The sequence below is a fragment of the Bombus vancouverensis genome, chromosome 3 (genome assembly GCF_051014615.1).
Source record: "Bombus vancouverensis nearcticus chromosome 3, iyBomVanc1_principal, whole genome shotgun sequence".
NCBI lineage: Eukaryota > Metazoa > Arthropoda > Insecta > Hymenoptera > Apidae > Bombus > Bombus vancouverensis.
Window position 1 is genome coordinate 7,095,987 of NC_134913.1, and position 17,862 is coordinate 7,113,848.

A 17,862-nucleotide genomic window follows, 5' to 3' on the forward strand; every position below is an offset into this window, starting at 1 on the left:
TAGGTCGTGCCAGGCTGGGGCCACGGATCTAGGCCGATCGATAGAGCTACGTACCTAGCGGTGCGGAGTCGCGTCGAATAAATGGGTCAGGTACACGGAGCCACGCGTCGTTTTCATCCTTCCTGTTTTCCCCGTTCCCCCGAAAATCCTCCCTTGCTGCACCCTTCGAATGCGCTCGAGTCTCGCGAGTCCCCTCTGCCCCTTTTCTCGCGCACTACGAGCTTTCCTCCTTTGTTGGCCGACGTGGGTCTGCACGTGCCAGCGCATACAACGCCGCTCGTACCTGTTGTAGTACTTGGCAACCGCCGCTACTTGTTGAGGTAGAAGAGCCAAGGGGCATGGAGAAGAATAAGAAGGAGAAGAGCGAAAAGAAAAAGAGAAAGGGAAGGAGAGGGTTCCGTGGCGACGCTCTTGGCCCTTCTCTCGCTTCGACTGGTCAAGGGGTGGGTCACTCTCTATCCCACTGGTAAATCTGGGACAATGAAACCGGAGCAGTACACGTGCACCAATACATCGACCCGAGTCGCATCGTGTGCAACACCGAGATACCCTCCCGTGGGTTTATATACCCTTCTCGGCGCTTTGTGTGCCGAAGCCAACACGAGAACGTTTCGCCGTGCAAAATTCCGAGACCTTGCTAGAGAGAACTTTTCCGACGAGGGACTCGTCGCTCGCACTTGGATGAAGCTTTTGTTCCATCGAATGCCCGCTTCAGGGACATGGGTCTTGCTCATGGGCGGTAATAACCCGACTAATTACACGACTTTACTCGAGTTTAATCGACAGGTAGAGTTGCAGCGGTAGATCGTATTCTTGAATGTTGAGGTTTTGCGTTCGTAGAACTAAAGAGGACTTTGGGTTTGGCTTAACGACCGTATTGAATTTAAAGAACGTTTAGTACGCGACATATTAAGGGAGGATATTTAACGGTTATGTGAAAAATGTAGATAATCGTATTACAAGATGTAGATAAAATTAGTTATAGAATTGCGAGGAAGTTGCGAGATTGGAACTTTCGATATACGCGAGATAACGTCCTCTAAGAAAGATGAAAACGCAATTTCTCCCATTTGTCGATTATTCGAGGATGGAAATGAAATGGAAGGAGTGGCTTGCAGGTGTGATAAAGCGACGCGTTTGATTAATAGCCGTCTTGAGATGTTAATCGAGAGATCAACACACTTTCCCTTTCAAGTATAACTTACTTTTTCAGCAGGAATTAGCATGAAACTTCAACTTAATTCATCCGTGTTGAATGGCAGTGTTCTCTGGTTTGAAGAAAGGTGTTCGTTTTATCTAAACAAGTTCCTCCTATCTGCTAATTATTCAGAGACAAATTGAGTTAGAGGAGTTAGGTGTGCACTTTGACAAAACGACGCGTTTGATTAACGATCCACGCGATAGAATATTAATCAAAAGTCAAGCCTATCGTGTTCACACTTTTTTCCTCGAACAATAGAATTTTCTCCGATAACCATGAGGAAATATAGTTGCGGTAGACCTTTCTCTTACTTTCTTACTACTTTCTTGTATGAGATAAAGATTCGTCAAGATTCCTTGCGGCATATTAATCTTCGAGAAGCGTAAATCAAAGGATAATTCTCATAGTGAAATAATAAATAATTTCACATCGCTAATAAAATCTCAGAATGCTTAACACGCAATATGCATAAAAGTTTTCTATGGTAAGTGTCGAAACATTTTGGTCAGCCACTATAGATGCATAATAACGCGCAGTTAGATCATGAGCGTAACAGATAGCAGAATCAAAGACAAACATTTCCAACTCTTAGATAGTTCGAGAATAGTTGTATGGATCAACGTGGAACCAACCTCCGGGCGAAACAGGTAATGGATTCTGGGAATTTGCTATGAGCGCGATACAGCCCCGTTTTCGTAGTCGTAAATTCCAAGCAGCCCCTGTGATCGAGGGAATTAGGTCAGCGAATAAGGTCGACGTAGTTGAAATCAGGTTGTCCGGGTTGTCCTGCCGCGGAATCAGGTCGCTCGATAGAGGCCAGCCGGCTATCGCGTTCCTGTATCCGGCGAACTGACCCCGCTGTTCGACTTCGTAACCCGGATATCGTTTGGTACCGGATCGATGCACTGTCCTTATGGGGTGTGAATGCTTGTCGCCGATGTACCTAGATTCTAGACCCCGCTAAACGTATATTAGCGGGGTCTAGACACGTTGTCGGAGATGAAAGAACATCGGGATTTCCCGTCCGGAATGTTGGGAAAACCCCCAATACCCTAGTCCAGACTTTTACTATAGCGGCACTTAAGTAATAAAAATAAGAAATAGTTTTAATGTTCCAATCTGACTCGAAGGTATGAAATGATTATGTGACTCTCCTTAAAAACAAAGATTGACCCGAGAGTATATAAGGGCAGTTTCTTTTGGATTAGGTGTGAGTTAGTTTGTTAGTTAGTTGTTGGACGAATTACTGATTGAGTTTTTGAGAAGTTAGCCGAATCGAGTAGTACGTTGATACTTGTCCTCCCGTGGACCGTGGATTCGTTATCGAACCTGAATTCATTGTCACCATCATCTCGAACATCCTATTGCCATTATTCGTAGCCTCTTGTAGTGTCCACATTCGTATTGATAAATATTAGCTACATTCGCGACGGTAAAGTAAGTAAAGGTTCATAGAACGACCCAAAATGCCAATCTGACTCCGACATACGTTTCCTTCTCTTTGTTTACTTCTGTTATCTTCTCGAGGAAAATCCTCCTTCAGATACCTCTGTGTATATGTGTGTTTATTACTGTACCAACTTTAAACCGACATAAAGCGTACAGGTAATTTTTGGCACATTTTAAGGGTTGTTCTTTGTTTAGTCGAAAATTATTCGTTTCTTTTATCTTGGACTTCTTGGGCCTGCAATGTGCCATTAGGTACATCGAGCCTTTATTACGAATCTCGGATTTGCACCAGGTAACTGTTGCTGAAGAATTTACAGTAAAGCTGTAAAGTAATTCCAAGGGACGATGCTGCCAACTCAGACGTAGGCTTATTATACGTATAGGTGCATTTTTGGTATATGCTTTTGTTAATAGCATACTATATTCTCGTGCAAGTACACTAGCGACTACCGGGATCCTCTTTGGAAAATACTTAACACGTTGAATGCCACGCCAGTTTTACAAGGTCTGACATTTTTTCTATTAACTACGCTACATTACCTACCATAAACCATAATCCATCCTTCGATCATATTTATTCGGACTCGCAATAATCCTGAAGAACCGTCATTAAGATTTAGCATCTTTTACTTTACTGGCAAGGCCCTTAATTACTAAGGAACATCTTTCAGGTAGAAACATTCCTTAGGGTTATGGTTCCTTAAGGTGAAACACGGAGAAAGCTGGGTTTTCCCACGTTCGACAGCCACTGGCTGGGTCGGCGCATACAATGTATTCATTTCGTCGCACCATTGTAGTAACGATGGTAACAATACAAAATTTATAACTATTGAAATTTGTTCAAATTATGTATTTCTACCAACCTCGGTGCGCCGGTCACCGGTGACCCCCATGACATTCAACGTGTTAAGCAACGCAATTTTCAAGAATAGATATTTCACTCGGAATTTTAGGCGATGAAAAATCTACATATATATTTGATAATATTACGGCAATAATTTCAAGCCGACGTCTATGTCATACAAACAGTACTGATTTAATGCTACGTTTAAAAAGCAACGAGAAAGAAAATTCCTATACGAAATCGGTATATAAAACGGTAGACCACGCGGTTCGATACAGTAGTTTGATCCTCCCGGAAAAGCGTGCTCAGCCCGGAACAGGATCGCGGCAGCCAGCTAGCAACACACGGTTTCGCGTGGCCCGGCGCGGCACACACGAGTCGCTGACCTAGTTTCCCGATCACGGGGGGATGCCGTCCCGAATATGGATCAACGTGTTCCCTGACCCATATAACGAGAAGTGTATTACGGTTTCTGGGGCAACCACGAGCGTGCAACCGGAGCCAGAACACGGAACAGCCTCTCCCCTTTACATCCGCCTCACCCAGTATAGGTCCGATCGGCGTGCCTGCTCGGGGGAAAATTAAATCGAAGATGAATCGACGCATACTGTACGTAAAACGCTTCTCTCGTACACACGCGTTGTCGTTAGTGGTTGCTTTCGTATACGTATGTATGTAAATGGTGCTTTAGAATCGATGTCAGAATTAATTCTGTCGCTGGCCTTGTTGGATCTTTGTATTTCAATTTTAAAAGGGTGCATGAAAAAGGTTTCTCTTCGTACGAGTTTTACTTTTCGAGACAATCTATTTTGAAAGGCTTTTCAGAGAACATTTTTGCATTAAGTTATTTGTGGCACGAGCTGAATTTGTTGACCGTCTCGTATAAACTCGCGGACAGCCTTAGGTAAGTTTCTTCAACTCTACAGACTGACGTATATACATCGACGATCGAAGAAAGACTTCGCATAAATCAACGGCTCGCACGAATCTGACTTTCTTTCGATATTTATTCGTTTACGATGATCAGCAGGAAAGATTGATATATGTATAACAAAAGTTAGACCAAATATGTCATTTGAAACTAAAGACTGTTGTATATATACTTCGGCATCTTACTAAAGCTTTTTTTAATTATTTAATTTGTACTTTACTATTTGTCCAGCTGGACATTTGGCAAATTTTTCTAACTTAATTGCTGAATAACGTGTGGATGGCTAACCCCAGCGGGATGCTATCTTTGAGTTTGATTGTTTTATTTGTTTAGCGAAGTCAGTTAGATGTTTTTTTTTTTTTAGTTTTCTCTTACTAAAGTGAATCACAATCCGGAGACCGATTTTGTGTTTCAGTTTATTTAAAAAATCGTTCTATCTATTACGAAGCAAACTAAATTACACGATACTTGGAAGATCTTTGAAAAATCATTGTGTTCAACGCGAACCAATATCCAATGTCCTGCATACTATCCTCGCTCAGCGAAAAATGTAAAATTACGTTCTACAATTTCTATAAAGCGTATTCGATTGCCAACAAAGTAGCTCTTTAGCCGAAAGACAACTGTACAATACCGTTGACGTGAAAATTCTTTACAGTTGGTGTAATTATAAACGGCAACTATAATCCTGTAACGAGGCTAATTGAAAGAGTCGAACGACCGTCATTAAGCTCCTTTATCGACGGATCATCTACCGATCTATTCGTCGTAGCAATTTCCCTCAATGTCGTAAAAGCGACGGTTGAAAAATTTCGACGGTACGTTTGCTATCCTTCGGTTCATCGATTCAACGTATCGAGAGTGCACTAACGAGCGTGTCCTTCGTTCGAAATAGTTACATAACGTTACGTCATCGCAAGAGATGATAATGCGGCGAAACGCTTCAGTAACACGCGAGAGCGTACGGCGTACACGCAACCGCTATGCGTTTCCTGCCTTTTCTTAACGCCACACATAGTAGGAATTTAATTATCGCAGCAACCCCCTGAAGAGCGCGAATTCTCTTTCTCGTGGAATGTTTTGAAGAGCGGCAAAGGAATATTAAAGTCTCTCTTACGTTTAGAAAACAGCGCGAGAATAATCGTAGACAAATCTTGTCTGTCTTTCCGCTTTATTTCGCGGATTTTTCAAACGACCCGGACTCGGCATCGAACCGCGTATAAAAAGAGAGGGCGGTTGAAAGCCGCGAAGAGAGCCGCGCAAAAGGAAATAAGGTAAATGAGAAGAGTGTACGACACGGCGTGGCATCGCAGAAAGAAGGAAAGAAAGAAAGAGACGAGATCGATGCGTGGGTTTCCCACGATCCAATTTCTGTTTCGGCTTGTAAACGCTGCCGGCTCGCCGCGTAATTAGCACGCAACGCGAAAGAAAGGAGGGAAAAAAGCTCGTCGACGAGGATGAAGATTATCCCCAGTCTACCTTGACTGCGGCGTCGATCGGCTTTCCAAGTACAAGGCAGCCGGCGAGTTATTCGGAGCGCAAGCTATCGGGGCAATTTACTTTCTCTTTCGTTTTTGCAGCGGCGCGGCGTCTTTGCGAGCTAGTCGAACGCGCAGCGTCTCTTTAATTAAAACGACAGCGGCGCGGGTAAACGGTTTTTCGAGATCGGAAATTGGCCGAGCTGTGAAACGGGACGCTCGAGGTATTTCGCGATTGTGCCACACTTGCGCACGTGGCAATCTTATTAATCCTCGTGGCTGTGAGAATCACGTTCGAACTGTGGCGGATCGGTATCAATAGGACGCCGACAGGTCGAGCCGCGGGTACCAACCGTCAACACCAGAGGGCTACGACGACGAGTCTGTCTATCTCGCTAGCGGTCGAATATACGGGCGCATGATACAAATACCGTATCTAATGAGATCCCTCTACGTCTAAGGCAGGGACTACCGGGCATAGCTTTACTGACGAGAGTCCACCGGTAGTCCCGGGACGAAACGCAAACTCTCTTTTCATCTGGCAGCGACAACCTCCGCTACAGAACTTTTTACGAATTTGCACCACGGCGAATAATTAATTGGTCATCTTATCGTCTCGGACAGCCGGCGTATGCCTGCGTCGCAAATCCAAGCAATTGCATTTTATCGTACATTGATTAATATTAATATTGACTTGGCACGAAATAAGCGACTGAAGCAGACAGAGAAACGAAAGAGGCTACCACGGTCGTAAAATTCGTTATCTTCTCTTATTGTCTCTGTGACTAATCCGACATAAACGGGCGAGTAAATCCCATTATTATACGTCGAGTCCCTTCGACCAAAGCCTCTCGTTTGGAAATCCAAGGTAGCGTCCGCGATTACCATACAACAAATGCCTGACTGTGTATTGTGCCGTTTCTAGCGGTAGGTACGCCTAGTCTTCTTTCACCGTCATCCCTCTCCAGGCTCGTTTCCACGCGGTACAACTCCCTGTTACTTCCCTTCCGTTTACTTTCCGCTTGCATACCTGTTGCAATTGTACGGCAATTATCGACCCCTCGAGCATACTTATCTCTGCTTAACTTTCACGCGTTTAACGCGTTCGGTATCCTGAGCGGCGTGTGCGAAAGCGATCACGAAAACGGGACAGCCACGACTGTTCGTTCGTGTATTTCAATCGTATCGGAGGGAGAAAGACAGAGAAAATCGTGCGTCATTCCGCCGGTACCGGCGACGTTTCACTTTCGACTCTCGATGTACCGCTCCGAGCGGAACGGCTAAGCGGCGGCCTTGACTACGTCGTTTCGTGTCTCCCACTTCCAACGTTAGAGATATCACGCTCTCGTGTCCTTCGCGTACGTCTATACTCGCTGTAAGAGATACGGTAGTCGCGCGTTAAATGGTCAGGATTTCTTTTTTCTTTCCGATTGAGTATCGGTATTTCCCGCTGGTAACGAAATTGAAAACATTCACAAAGAGTGGAACTGACCAATTTGTCGTTGGAGGACGTCGGTTATTTCGTATGCTGTTCGCTGAAAATGAGAGATACGGTGAGATACGAAATTAAATTCCTGCCTGAAATTCCGATTTCCGAATCTCGATCGTACACTTACTTATCGATTTTACGATCTCTCCGTATCTCTTCCATCGACGGTACGTACGGAAACCATCGGCGACTGTCGCTTCCAGGCTTGACCAGGAGTTCTAAGGCTTCTTGTATGAAAGTCCTACGGAACACGGAGACAGAATGGCGCGGGGAGGTGAAACTTGGTGGATCGGATCGTAGAAAGTACGCCGAGCCGGATGGCTCGTTGCTTTCGTGATTTTCCTCCGATTTTTTCTCTTCCTTCGTTTTCTCTTTCCTGTATTTCCTCCTTGGCAGTTTCGTTGCTTTTCGATCGAATCGGTTGATTCTTCCATGATATCCTCTATACCTTGTTCAAGTTCGTGAAGCTTTAAACTTTGAACAAATATAGATTGGTTATAATTTTATCGATTCAGTCTATAGGGAAACTTTTTCAAGACGACCACATCGATTTTATTATTTCACAAGGCCGTCTAGACACCTGATAGGCGAAGATAACGAGGAAAATTTGCCCTGTAATTTCCTAGAAAGTCGGGGTTTCTATCGATCAGCAGGTGTCAGTTGTCCAACCGTTCGATCTACCGGCGATCTCCTGGCCTTCCCCGAGCAACTTACCTCACCCTTACTTTTCGATACATCGTAAACCTGGTAAATTGCAAGACATTAACATCCAATACTGTATCAAAATCATTTCCCAGCGGTTTACGATCACACTCTGAACAATTGCCGGCAAACTTACGAAACAATCTAATATCGCGATAATCGACACGGCGACTAACGACTCGCGCAAAGTTCCACGCGAACAAAGATGCCAGTGGTGGGTACACGGTCGAAAATGACCAGGCTACCGATCTGGAGGAACGCGTAGACCAAAGTCCGTGGCGTGTTATCGTGGCATCTTTACGGCTGTTCTTAGAAAACTGTAATTTACAGCACGTCGTCCGCCGGGACATTACGGTACAACGACCGTACTGGCCATCGTGGTGCCTACGGAATATAGGCTGGAAAACATTATTTTACGTAATTGTAGAAGCGCGAAATTCCACGGAAAGGCTGGCAAACGATTGGTTGTTACGACAGCTCCTATTGTCGGGACAGGCCGTGCGATCGTACGTACGCAAAGACGTGCTTCTACGAACAAAAAGAAAAAAGGAAGAAAAGGACGGCTGATGGAAAGAGATGGAAAACGTTAGGAAGTTGGAAAACGAAACTTCTTCCGTTACGAAAGCTGCCTGTTCATCCACTAATCTCGTTGCGTTACGTTGCCCCTTACAACGTTACGTTGCGATGCAGTCTGACGATTCGTTGGGCTTTTTACTTTGTCACGAAGTCGTTTGTTTGAAATTACCGATTAATCTGTTCTTTCTGTCGAAGCGATTCTCACTTCTAGGAAAACTCTACGTCTTCTTTAGAGGTTCGTTTTTTTAGTCCTTGAAGCCATTGAGTATTGTTTAGCTTCAAATCAGTTTGAATGGTCTCTCTACCTCGTGGCCTTTTCTAGCAACATGCCGTGCACAGATGGTGCAACGGGGTATAGACAGGTCAGTTTTCATAATTATACAAATGGTCATAGGCCCATGGCTTCGGGGATCTATTGTAAAGTAAAGCTGCCAGCCTCCGGACCTGTAACTAACATACATTGTACTTATTTCTATTGTACATTCATCCAGGAATTTCCCCTTTCTATTCCGAGACAAACCTCAACAGTTTCCGAATAGTTTTACTCTTAGCTGAAATGTCCCACCTGGCACTTGTCCTTCTTTTTCGACATATAAGCGTTCAAGTATTTGAAATTCACCGTGTTGTTTACTTTCTAATCAAAGTTACATTGTACAAATTGCCACGAATTACCGATTACTGTAATATTGAAATAACTGGCGATTGTAAAGCGAACACTGGTGTTCGACGGTCTTTAGATAATTTAGATAATTTTAATAATTTAATTAATTAATTAATTAGATAATAGTCACGTATGCACTACTTGTCAATCTCAAATGATTCGATCATGTTCGATCCCAATCACGATGATCGTTCGCTTGTGATTTTTCCTGATCGCTTCTGGTTTAACCGATCCTTCTCGCAAAACCTGTATACTTTACATCAAAGACATCGAACGAATGTTACGATCTTGAAATCGACAGGAAGAATTAATATTCTAGTACTTAACATACCGATAATAATAATACCGGACGAAGGAAAGAAAATTAAATTATCTTCTAGTTTGAATCTTGGATAAGGTAAATGTACGTTATACGAGGAAAACGTAACGTAATTTTCAATTTACCTTACGTGCAGATACTTTTATGCACGTTGTATCTAGGTAGTTTGTAAAAAATTAATCGTGTTATAAGAATAATTCAGGAAAGAATTACGATCACAGCGAGCAAATTCGCTCGAGATAAAAAAGTCACGATCACGGCCGTGAATGAACGTAGATGACGACAGTGATCGTGATTCTGCGATCTTGCACGCGACATTAACCAGCGTCTTACGGCTGGTGTTCGTGCAACGAGCTGAAAATTGCAATACGAGCGAACCTTGTGGATCGTAATTAATCTACGAATATGTATCATTCGTGTTTCAGATCCAGAAAACGGCGACCCAGCTCGAGTAATGACTCCGAGCGATCGTACAGCGGTTGGAGCGACAGAATACCCCACGGATGCGGCCGCGAGGGTTGTCGTACCAACGAACGCGGCGATTGCATGGACGAATGCACCGCCGCTCTTGTCCTCATGTCGCTCTCATGTTCGCCACACAGCCCTCACAATCCCCTGCCATTGCACTGCCAACACAATTACGGTCAGTATCACGCTGCGAATAGCCTTCGTGTTCTAACGACATCGCAGACTTCGTTAGGTTCGACCTAGTCAAAGTTTACATTAGAAACGAGCAAATTGCTAGATGTTTGATAGAACGAATGAAATCTCGAAAACAAAGTTTCGGCTCGAGATGAATTTGTTTCGATCGTAGAAAGCTGCATGCGGCTGTGTAGTATCGGCCATAATTATTTGAACGATGCACATTTCGTATTTTACTTTAGCCGTATTGTAGGGGCTAAGAATCGCTGCTGTTAACACATACGCTTTACACGTTTGATTTATTATGTGATACATGTATATACGTGTGTACATATACATGTATACCGGTCATCTGTCTTTATCCGCAATGTATTACTCTAAGTGTCTATGCAATTACTAGCGATCGAAATCGCATATCCGAGCTACATGATCGTAAATTCAAGCTTGCCATTATGTCTGACAGCGGTTCTATCTAATCTCAATTCCACACAGAGATTACACTCAATCGCATGTCAATTTGCAACGATCTATCAATTCAAGCATTTCTCCGACTCCGAACCTGCGAAATCTATAACAAGACACAAGAGGTACTTGTTTGCATCATACTTTTTATAACATCTCCTACAGCTGTTCTAAGATATTTTTGAATACAATAGACGAGGCATGCAGGTACGAAATATACTTACAGCCCATATAATTGCTATACAAATACCATAGTAAATTGGACATTTAATTTTGGAGATTGAAGGCTCCTCGAAAATTATGCGAGCAAAATTCCGAAAAATGAAACGCTACTCGAATCGGAGCTTGGATCATCTGCGAGTAATCAACTCGCAAACAAGTTGTTCAATCGAGACAAACTAACCGTGTATTTTTGTTTTTCGCGAATAAGGTTCCTGGGGAGGTCGAGGTGGCGGAGGTGGTGGCATGGTCGTTGGCTCACCAGGAGTCGGTGGCACCTCGAATAGCAGCAGCAGCAGCAGCGGGGCTTCATGGCGTAGCGGCACCCCGAGTCCGCCTCTCAGCGACGAGGGGGCACCTACCACCGGTTCTCTGTGGCCGACATCCGCTCATCCTTCGCACAATCAACAACACTACCCTTACAACGCGTCTGGTTCGTCGTCGAGTAGCACCCCTGGCTCGACAACCACCCTGGACGAGGGTATAGTGCTCGATTACCTCGAGGAACAGCACCCACGCAAAAAGAAGGTAAATGGAATATCACGCATACCCGTTTTATCGATCGATCGATAAATGGGCACGAGCGCTTTGCTTATCTGATAAATTCAAGTGCACCGGATATATTCTGTTGCAATTCGTCAATCCGGCACACTGTCACAGCGATGACGAACTTGGCCTTCGTATGACTTAGACAATTATTTGTCGTTTTATCGTCGAGAAGGTGAGTCCTTCCCTTTTTCCTTACGTAGCCAGACGATGTTTTGTTTCATCATCATGGGATGACGTGGATGATTAGTCACCTTTGATCGTCGTGGATACATTTGAACGCTTACGCGGGCTGGAGAAAGCTTCTGTCGTTGAACGACGAATCGAATATTTCGCATAGTATTCGAAATCGAAGCAGTTTCTTTCGCTGTTACACAGATATTTGAAATTTCTATCATCGTCAATATCGAATTGGACATTGACGGAAATATTTCTGTCTTTCTCGTCGCACGAAGAAACGAAAGTTATATTGTCTTAAAGCGCTATTACAAATATTCCATAAGAAACATCACACGATGACGCGAGTAAATCATACGTATCAGGCTAAATTATATGAAATTGCTATATCATTATCTGAAAATTGCTACGAGACCTATTAGCTAATTATTTTGCATATCGTTTAAATTGAATATAATCTTCCATTATGCGGAATTAATGTCACGCTTGATTCAGAAACTTACGATAATTTCTAATTAGGTGAAGCGATTTAAGGATTAGGTATATGTGTATATTGAAAAAGAGAAGAAAGAGGAAAAAAAGGATATTAACACACATAATTCTCTCATCAATTCCGAATAAGCAGCAAACGTGTATATGTGTATATCGAAAAAGAGAAGAAAGAGGAAAAAAAGGAAATTAACACACATAATTCCCTCATCAATTCCGAATAAGTAGCAAACTCACCTATCGCGTCGCGTGTTTCTTTGCAATGGAAATAATAATTCGAAGAAGAAGCACTTACTGAAAGATTACGTTCTTAATTCTAGAACGTCTCGTTTATAACGCCGGTAGCGAACACGTTAAGCGATATTTTATTTAAATGATGCTCAACTTTGTCCCGCGTGGCTTGTCTTCGAAAGATTTCATTGGCCTTAATCCCACTCGTCTGCCATTGAAAAGCGAGTTTCGTGAAATCTGACTCTCGCGGGAACATCGATATTCGTACTGTTCGGTCGCTTCGGACAGCGATGCTGGTTTTATCGTTTTCGTGAAGCACGGACATTCTGTGGAAACTCAGCCGAGGGTTATCAGCATGCAACGAGGTTGGAACGCACGATTAATTCGCTTATAAGGCGTGGCGGATTTATCTCCCCGAACTTAGCCCCTTCCGCGTTTCACAGCTTACATTTAATTAACATCAACGAGACAAGATAAAGCTGTAGGTACTTGCATAATACATAACGCAGCTACTCGCGTGTGCGAGTATGCGTGATCCATGACCTCGAGATGATTTTCCGAAGCGAAACGCAACTCTTCTCTCGGTTAACTTTCTATCTCACGTTTCTGTAGAAACAAATAAAATCCTCGTGGAAAATTCATTCAGTTCGAAGGTCGATACCCTGTATATGAGATTCAAAGACATAGTCGAACCTGCAATTAAAAATGAACAAACTCGACACACGCTGTAAAAGAATTTGCCAATTTCTACAATTACATTTTTGAGATTTTTTTGGAATTAATTATGCAAATTTTAGAATACTTAACAAGATATATATATATATCGTTTTTGTTTTTCGTATATCTGAAATCGAATAATGGGTTCCACAGATCAATGTCCATAACATACACATTTGTGAAATTGTTTTTCATCGTTCATCGATAATCGAGAGCATCGATCGTGGAATAAATGACGAGAAAATTCGTTACATATCGCAATTCCTTTACAAGGATTGCTTATCTCTGGTGGATTACGCAGCATCTGTTTGCGATGTCTTTTACGGGGATCTCGAATGTTTATTGAACAGCTGCACTACGGCATAAAACAAGTTATTATCGCTTTTCTGAAATAGCGATTGCGTTTTTGATGACGCGAGACATATGTGCTTCGAATGACTTGAACATATTTGTGAACAATTTTTATTTACTGTCTGTTTGCATTTTCCAGTCCAACAGAGCAGAATATCTCTGTAGATGTTTTAAACGGATATCTAGATTTTGTTGTCTAACCTTTTGTTACGCAACTATGTGTCACATATCATCGGTTATCTTAATAAACGAATATATGCTCTGACATGATTTTCCAATATCATTTTTACGTTACTTGTCAGTGTCATTGAAGGAAGAATAGTTAAATAGAAAGTTTAGGGTAGAGTAGGAAGAACAACTAAGGTAACAGAATTCAAATAATATTCGAGAAGAGAAGAATAAAAGTTAGAAACGACCAAACGCGAAAATATCGAGATTTCTTCCCGATTAGCTGACGACTAAACGAAAAATCGTCGATCGATCAATCGCTTTCCTTTATTTTGCTTCGTTCTTTGGAATCGCGATCGACGCGTCGCACCGTTACGAAACGACGAAAGTCGCGGAGACGCGTCGTTTTCACCGTGGCGTCGAAGGAAGGAAAGAGAAAGAAAAAAGAGGAAAGCACTGGGAACGTCTGAATGCAGAGCACGGCGATAACGGTCTGGCCACGCTCGAACGATTGAGAATCTCGCGCTTAGATTTTCATTTAGATCCATCGCGGCCTCCACCTGCGATCTAACGATCGAATCGCACCGTTAACCCGCCGAACGATGCGGTTGAATTTTTACGAGTCGAGAATCCGGAAAGAGTCCCACTGAAATCGTTACATATCGTGAGAAACGCTTGTTATAAACATTTATGCAAATTTATGTATTCGTAGACAATCGTAAAGGAATAGAACTTGAATAAAATGTCGTTAATTGCTGAATTCCGTAACGCGTATCTTGCTTTTAATTTCCTGAATATCGTAACGTGTATTTTGATTTTCCTATGTTGTTTCTTTTTATTCGACGATCTCAGTAAATACACTTTTGTCGATCGTTTTACTTTAATGTCGCTTTACGAGTAAAGAGGAATATCGTAATGCAAAATAGCTAAAAATAAAAAAAAAATCTGATTCATGATAGTAATCAGACTATCTATATCTTTGATCAACATTTTTAAATACTGACCAAATAAATTCCCGACCGCAAGCAATTTTCTACAGCTTACACTGTTAATAGATAAGATGAAAGACAAACGAGGAATTAATTCGACAAATTTAAGCAGAGATTAATTAATATACAAGTGATTCATGGTAAGGATTTTTTGATATATTAAAATTGTGGATTATCAGCGAATTGAGATCATGATCGTTCTCTCGTGCGTAGAATAGACAACGAAAGAGCATTTGTATGTTTGATCAATTATTAACACTAGAACTATCGATAGTTAATACGAAGCTATTTTTACCAGAAACAGTCAAAATGACTGGTTTTAAAAAAATACGTAATAATAGAATATTTGTATATTTATTGATCTGTTACTTTCTTACAGAAGGAATTCTATGTAATGTAGTACATTTTTGATATTATTAATCCATCTGGAACCATAATCCCTATACGAGGGTTGGCACATTTATAAAATTGTAGAACCAGTCATTTTGACTGGTGTGGTATTTCTAGTGTTGCGATCTAGCGACCGATCCGGAATCTTCCTGATAACTGATATCATCATATCGAATGATACGCAGTAAAAATTTGAAAAACGTGCGGGGAGTTGTACAAAACGAGGAATCTGGTTAATTGGGGTTCGATAAACAGATTGCAGGACCCTTTTACACTTATACCAATACCAGTCATTTTGACTAGTGTTGATATAAGTAGCCTTGATACAAAATTATTTTCAGTTTGAATACATAAAGACAAAATAAAATTCGTTATACTACTCTTTCAGTTATCGTTGCGAAAATCATTACATTATTATGGGAAAAAAATATAACATGAAGTAGAAATTTTAAAATAAGATTGTAAAACCAGTCAATTTGACTGGTGTGTTAGTTCTAGTGTTAATATCTTGCGGTTAGAACCTGAAACACAACCAGCAGAATATTTAGCTAATTATCTATACGAATAATGACATAAATGCCGCATTGAATGGCTATAAAATTAATAACTGGAGAACGTAAATATTTGTATTATATATATATACAACATATAACATAGATTCAAAGGAAGAACATACAGGATTACCAATTGGATGGGAATAAATTAAATAGCGATTAACATTTTTGATAAAAGATACCTGATATTAAAATTCAAGATTTTTCCATTAACGAGTGTAGATTGTAGAGGCGCGCGGAACCGGGGGAAGTATGTGTCGGAATGCCCAGTGAACGGAATAGAGTGGATTAAATCCTGATCGTGATTCCGAGCGACGATATTTGATGAGGAAATTCGAATTCTCCGATTATTAAGAACAGGCACCGTGTACACGGGATACTAGCAAGGTTGAGCGAAGAGAATGAAAAGAAGTAAAAGTAGAGAACTGTTTGATGTAACACGATATGTAGGTAGTAACAAGATTAGGATTGAATATAGAATACCGATAGGCCAAACCTGTTTTGTTCGCGCGTCGTTAAAAGATCTTTACTTCCCTAACTCTTATCTGCAGCAGAGGTCGCATCATAATCGTGAAAAATGAACTTTTCGAAAATTTCCTATATCGCGGTCTATTATTATCGATTCGATGGTAATTTCTACTCGAAGCATTTTTTTGTCGTTCAAAGAATACACCAATGAAGAACATACTTCATAGGTGTGTTTATATATATAGTTGTATAGTAACTAAAGGCTGGCGAAAGAAACAGATGCATCGGCTCGTACGACTCAGTCCTTTGCCAAGTCCACGCCGATGACATAATCCTCGACCAAGAGCCAAGGATGTAAACACGCGCGGCGATTTTCGATAATTTCGTAAGATGGCTAACAAGTTGAACCTTGAGGTATTATCGCCGTGGTCTAAACTTAGGCACGCGTCGTTACGCGGTTGCCGGCGGAAAATGGGTCCGACCGGGTCTGAAAATAACCGGGTCGAGCCTCGATTAAACGGAAAGATCTTTTGTCGTCTCTCTCGCCTTAACTCGATTCCTTCGTGGTTTTTCAGATTCGAGCGAAAGTAAGCCGCGACCCCATCGAGAATGGACCAGTCAACACAGCTATCTGTGAAAGCGAACAGGTGAGTCTTGTTTTCAACTTTCGTTTCTTCCTACGCGATATCGACACTCCAAATTTCCATCTAATCAGCGTTCGAATTTTTCTTCCATTACGTTTTGCTACTTGGAGCCTTCTTCTACTCAGTTTTCACGCCTGTAACTTTCGCCTTGTTCGATTTAAATATCCAAAATCGTTTCTCTAGTACGCGAATCTCAGACAAATTCACACTCGAAACTTTCTCCCATTGCACATTAATATTCAAAAGTATTCCTACACCATCTCAGTATCCAAATCATCCCCTTAACCGCTTCTCTCTCTACTCAAACCCAACACCTAAACCTTCATCCGTCTCAATATTAATACTCGAAGGTTCTTCCCACGCAATCTAAACACTCGGGACTCCCCTTACTTTCAACGAACGCTCACCGTCCACATCGCTCACATACCCTGACTGCCAAGCTGTTCAGCTTTCGATCACGTCCCGTCCTTTTACGAGGCCGTCTCGGCAAATGCCAAGAGGCCGATATATCTCTGCAATCACGGAGAGCGTTCGTAACCCAGTTAGCCGAAGGTTCCTGCTACTTTCACCGACCGCAAAGTCGACTTCTGTCCATTCAACTGGCCTCGGAGTAGGAGGAGGAACCGTCGACCTGGCCCAAGTACCGTTCGAGTTCGTTCGCGTGGCAGATCCGCGATCCAGCGCATAATTTTCGACTACTTTCACTGGCTACCACCTGTGGTGTGTAGAAGTGTGCTTCTCCGGACCGCGCACCTGACCCAGTTGACCGACTCGAGAACAGAGATATCCGTGTAGTCGACGATCAAGGTCGTCGGGCTAGGCTTCTCCCTTCTCTACGACTAAGCTAGACTCGCGTTCGTTCCGACCATGTACCGTTCCCATATTGGCGTCCGTGAGCAGGAAAGCTCTCGATGGAAGAGGTATAGGGGCAGGGGACGGCCAGGAAGTGCCGGTTGCAGTCGATCCGTGCAACTATTGCGACCGTGTCACGATGTTCCTCCTCGTGCTCCCCCCGACCTCTACAAACGTCGACAACTATAGTTACTACAAGTCGATGTTTCGAGTATGAAACTGTTTCAGGTTTTGTTAGGTTGAATTTGTTTTCGGCATTGGATTTAGAATTTAGGTTTGATATCGAGATTTTGTTAGGGCTTTAGGTACAATA

The 17,862-nt window shown here is 42.3% G+C and overlaps 1 protein-coding gene across 1 annotated transcript in view; it reads left to right on the forward strand.

The window, feature by feature from the left end:
- Positions 1 to 17,862, forward strand: part of Glut4EF (Glucose transporter 4 enhancer factor) — a 102,004-nt gene that overhangs the window by 47,146 nt on the left and 36,996 nt on the right. The window contains exons 3-5 of the mRNA XM_033349079.2: positions 10,076 to 10,293; positions 11,185 to 11,501; positions 16,629 to 16,700. Coding sequence (XP_033204970.1) covers positions 10,076 to 10,293; positions 11,185 to 11,501; positions 16,629 to 16,700 — 607 coding nt within the window. The remainder of the gene's footprint in view (positions 1 to 10,075; positions 10,294 to 11,184; positions 11,502 to 16,628; positions 16,701 to 17,862) is intronic.